At 33.5% G+C, this 3,826-nt stretch overlaps 1 protein-coding gene across 3 annotated transcripts in view; it reads right to left on the bottom strand.

Annotated features, from left to right (window-relative positions):
• Positions 1–1,956: 1,956 nt before the first annotated feature.
• Positions 1,957–3,826, bottom strand: part of LOC106478838 (methyltransferase-like protein 27) — a 26,302-nt gene continuing 24,432 nt past the window's right edge. For 2 of the 3 annotated variants that reach the window (XM_022382523.1, XM_022382522.1), the window contains exons 5-6: positions 3,000–3,092; positions 1,957–2,243 (exon numbers count right to left, since the gene is read on the bottom strand). In XM_022382523.1, coding sequence (XP_022238231.1) covers positions 2,065–2,243; positions 3,000–3,092 — 272 coding nt within the window. In that variant the 3' untranslated portion in view covers positions 1,957–2,064. The remainder of the gene's footprint in view (positions 2,244–2,999; positions 3,093–3,826) is intronic. The other variant, XM_013939413.2, reaches the window with a different exon arrangement.

Genomic DNA, 3,826 nt, shown 5'->3' with positions numbered 1-3,826 from the left:
GGAGTACATTATCATGTATTCCTGCAGTTACTATTGCTTCCAGTTTATTCTTCTGTTAAAGCATAAGGTTTGATATTATTAATTCATGCTGGATTACCACAAGTTCTGTTTCTTTCAGAGATGAGATATATCTATGGTACGACGTGAATTCATTTGACCGATCCTGGACAAATTTGTTGAAGAGTGTCTCATCATGATCACCGGGAGACGTGTTCAGTTATGCCTTGTTATGTATCTCCTATGATTATCTCTGCAAATGGGTAAGTTTTCATGGACCAAACACATTCGAGCTTTGAAATTGTCCTTATGGAATGCTCGGTTCTCCACAGGATTGAATTTATGTCACAGCTTATTGACAATCATTTCTCTGTCATTAAATCTCCTTGTTCGATGGCTCTAGATTGTCAAGTAGTAGGCCATTTAGAATCATCAGTAAACCATCATAAGTTGCATCATCTGTTTTTAAGCTTACTCACTACAAACAACAATTTGGTTGAAATGTTGAGTAAATGGTCTAAATCCTCTTTCATTATCGTCTTTTATCACAAAACCACCATAATTAAATAACGGTACATATGTAGTTACTGACAGCTTTTCATTCGCTGTGTGGCTGATATGCCATCAGCATTTGGTGGGTGCCATTATCCTTCTCCAGAAGAGAAGAAATATGCACGTACTTAGAAATATGGTGTCCTTAGACGACGTTTGCTGGAGAACACCATGAAACGGAAGTAGGTGCTTCATTCTATGTCTACTGCAGCCACTGGTAAACCTTTCAGAGTATATCAGTGTTCCTTACCGACCCAAGAACCTTTTGGATTATGGGAAAATTGCTGGCTGCTCCACCTGAGTATGTTAAGTCACTTTGCAGCAAGCTTTGTCCACTACTTCTCTTCTGAGCCGTTGGTAACTCTAACCAGTACCTGAAAAACTCCCTCCATGGGATAGTTATCAAATACCTAGGAATCCCATGGAGACCACCCCTGATTCTCAGGAGTCCGTCCTGATTGGCGCCAGCATGGCCCATCTTTCCTGCCCTATTTTTCTCCATATGAAAGGTAATCAGTGGAGGTCGCTTAGCATCAGGCTACCCAATTGTCAACCTCTTAGTAATAAGGATAAACTACGAACATGCACGGAGCTCAACATGGCTGAGTAAAGCTCTTACTCCAGAAGAAGATCCCACCTAGTGTTTTTTACACTTTACGAACATGTTCTCATCTCATATGCAGATTCTTCTTTTCCACTGTTATTCTATACATTATTTTATCTTATAAAATCCTCTTCTATGATAATGGTTTATAAATTTTACTGTAACGAGAGAGTTAAATACAAAAGCACTTTCAAGTCCCAACAAAGTTTTAGTTTTACATCTCACAATGATCATTCCCATTAAAGATATGCAAGGAAGATGAATTCCCAATTCATAGTAACTTCTAAATGTCTTTTTATCGACGCTCAAAATGAGTATTACTTCACTTCAAAAGGGCATGGCACAGAAAACGGGTCAAGCAAGTATAACCTTTAGAGAACATTCGTTGTGGTAGGCAACCTTTGTCTGAGCTAGGAGATAAGAGCAACTTTAAAACTTTTTCTCAAATATGCCATTAATTACTTGCAGAACATCTGCACGAAAAAATCACCACAATATACTTAAATAAAGGTATCTTATTTGCTTGATGTGAAAGGATTAAATTAACAGTTCTTCCAATTGCTACAGGAGTGTACAATGATCACTTTCGGTGTATTCAATCTATTAAGTAAGGTAGCAACCTTTGAAACGTTAAATATAATCCGAAAACAGCTTGAAGATAATACCATTTTTAAAGAACATGCTTAACTGGTAATCTTCACCAGAACAGAACCCACAACTAATTTTATCAGAAAAAGATTCTGTCAATATAAGAAATATCATACTGAAAAAAACAACGCTTTTATTTCACGTTATATCATATTTTTATTGTAACTTCTATGTTTTCTTTGTTGTAAAAGCATTTATGAAACTGGTAATCTTACAACTTATATTATTAAAACAGTTGTTTTGAGAAAGCTAGAAAATTTGAGTTACAATTTTTGCATAACATAAAACATAGTTGCCTCTTTTTGAAAAAACTCTTCTGTACGAATAGGCTCTTGAAACATTTTCCACTTCCCACTATTTGTTAAGTCCGCCATTACAGTCTTGAAGTTTTCCTCAACTTTTCCTTCAGAAGGGTTCATCGTCAGCCAACAAATTAAGCCCCCTACCGAGAAAATGTTTACTATGATAATCAAAAATACAAAACCAGCTAAATAACATTAGTTGTATTGTTTTAGTACTAGTTATAAATAGTGGTTTGAAATGTTGAAACATTAATGAATGTAGCTAGAGAATGGTTTTATAGCTATAAATTCAATAAAATGTTGTTTCATATTATGTTAGCACATCATAATGAAAATTAAAGTATTTATTTACATCTTCGTAGTGATTCATTTCATCTCGATAATGTTATGACGAATTCCTGCTCTTTAAACAGAGAAAAAAAATAATATTTATTTCTACTGTATTATGTGTATCAAACTATATACCTGTACATATATACATACACTACACACTACCCTACATATTATTGCCTGAGAAAGTCAGTAAATACTGTGAATTTTCTGAATTCATAAAAAAAACCTTAGCAATTATTCAACTATCCTTCTTGTCAAACCATAAATCTCAGACTGTGCAAAATCATTATTATATATGGTAATAAACATTCAAGTAAATATAATCTAGCTTGCATATTTGTGACATCATGTAACATCTTAATTGTATTCTACTTGTACCGTACGTTAATAATTACATTATATGTTCATACTTTGCATTTGTGTACCTCTGATGTTGACATCAGAATTACATTAGTGTCCATCAAAATGTTATAGCTTTTTATACATTGATAAATGTTATATATGGGAAAATGGTATATCACACACAAAATGTTAACTTCGTACAAAAGAGTATTAACACGTACCTTGTTTTACCATTGCAATAATTTCATAAAAAGCATCGTATGGAATATGTCCTTGTCCGATTGCTCCACTCGATATCGCTACGTCGTAAGTACCTGTAAAGGTTGTAAGAATTTTTTTGTAAACTTTACCAAAGAATTCTATGTGGAAAAGTATCTGACATTTATTTTTTTATATATTCACATATAGGTCATAGTTAAGTCTAAAAAAATTAAGAAAGGTCATGAATAATGTCTTCTTTCTTTACCAAATTCAACAGACTGGCCAACAGCATGTGATTAAATCATTAATGTTTTAACAGTGAATTAAATTATAAAGTAAAATTGGAACCTCAGTAAAATTCTTTATTTTCTGTCAGCCTAACATGTTTTTAGATAAATTAGTATACAGCTATTATAATTTATCATTATATATTATTAGCACGTGAATAAGTGCATGTGTGACTAGTATGTTCTTATTAAACGTTGAAATAATTCGTTGTTTGCTATGAACAAGGGTCTGTGATACATACTTAGTAAACACAGTTCACTAAAGGTATGAAAAGGCCCGGCATGGCCAGGTGGATAAGGCGCTCGACTCACAATCTGAGGGTCGCGGGTTCGAATCCGCATACCACCAAAACATGCTAGCCCTTTCAGCCGTGGGGGCGTTATAATGTGACGGTCAATCCCACTATTCGTTGGTAAAATGTTGTGTTATATTTGTTATTATCCTTATAAAGTATGATAATGATACATATGTTGTGTTATATTTGTTATTATCCTTATAAAGTATGATAATGATACATATGTTGTGTTATATTTGTTATTATCTTTATAAAGTATGATAT

This window comes from Limulus polyphemus, unplaced genomic scaffold, assembly GCF_000517525.1.
Source record: "Limulus polyphemus unplaced genomic scaffold, Limulus_polyphemus-2.1.2 Scaffold254, whole genome shotgun sequence".
Lineage (NCBI taxonomy): Eukaryota > Metazoa > Arthropoda > Merostomata > Xiphosura > Limulidae > Limulus > Limulus polyphemus.
This window is presented reverse-complemented; position numbering and strand designations above follow the sequence as displayed.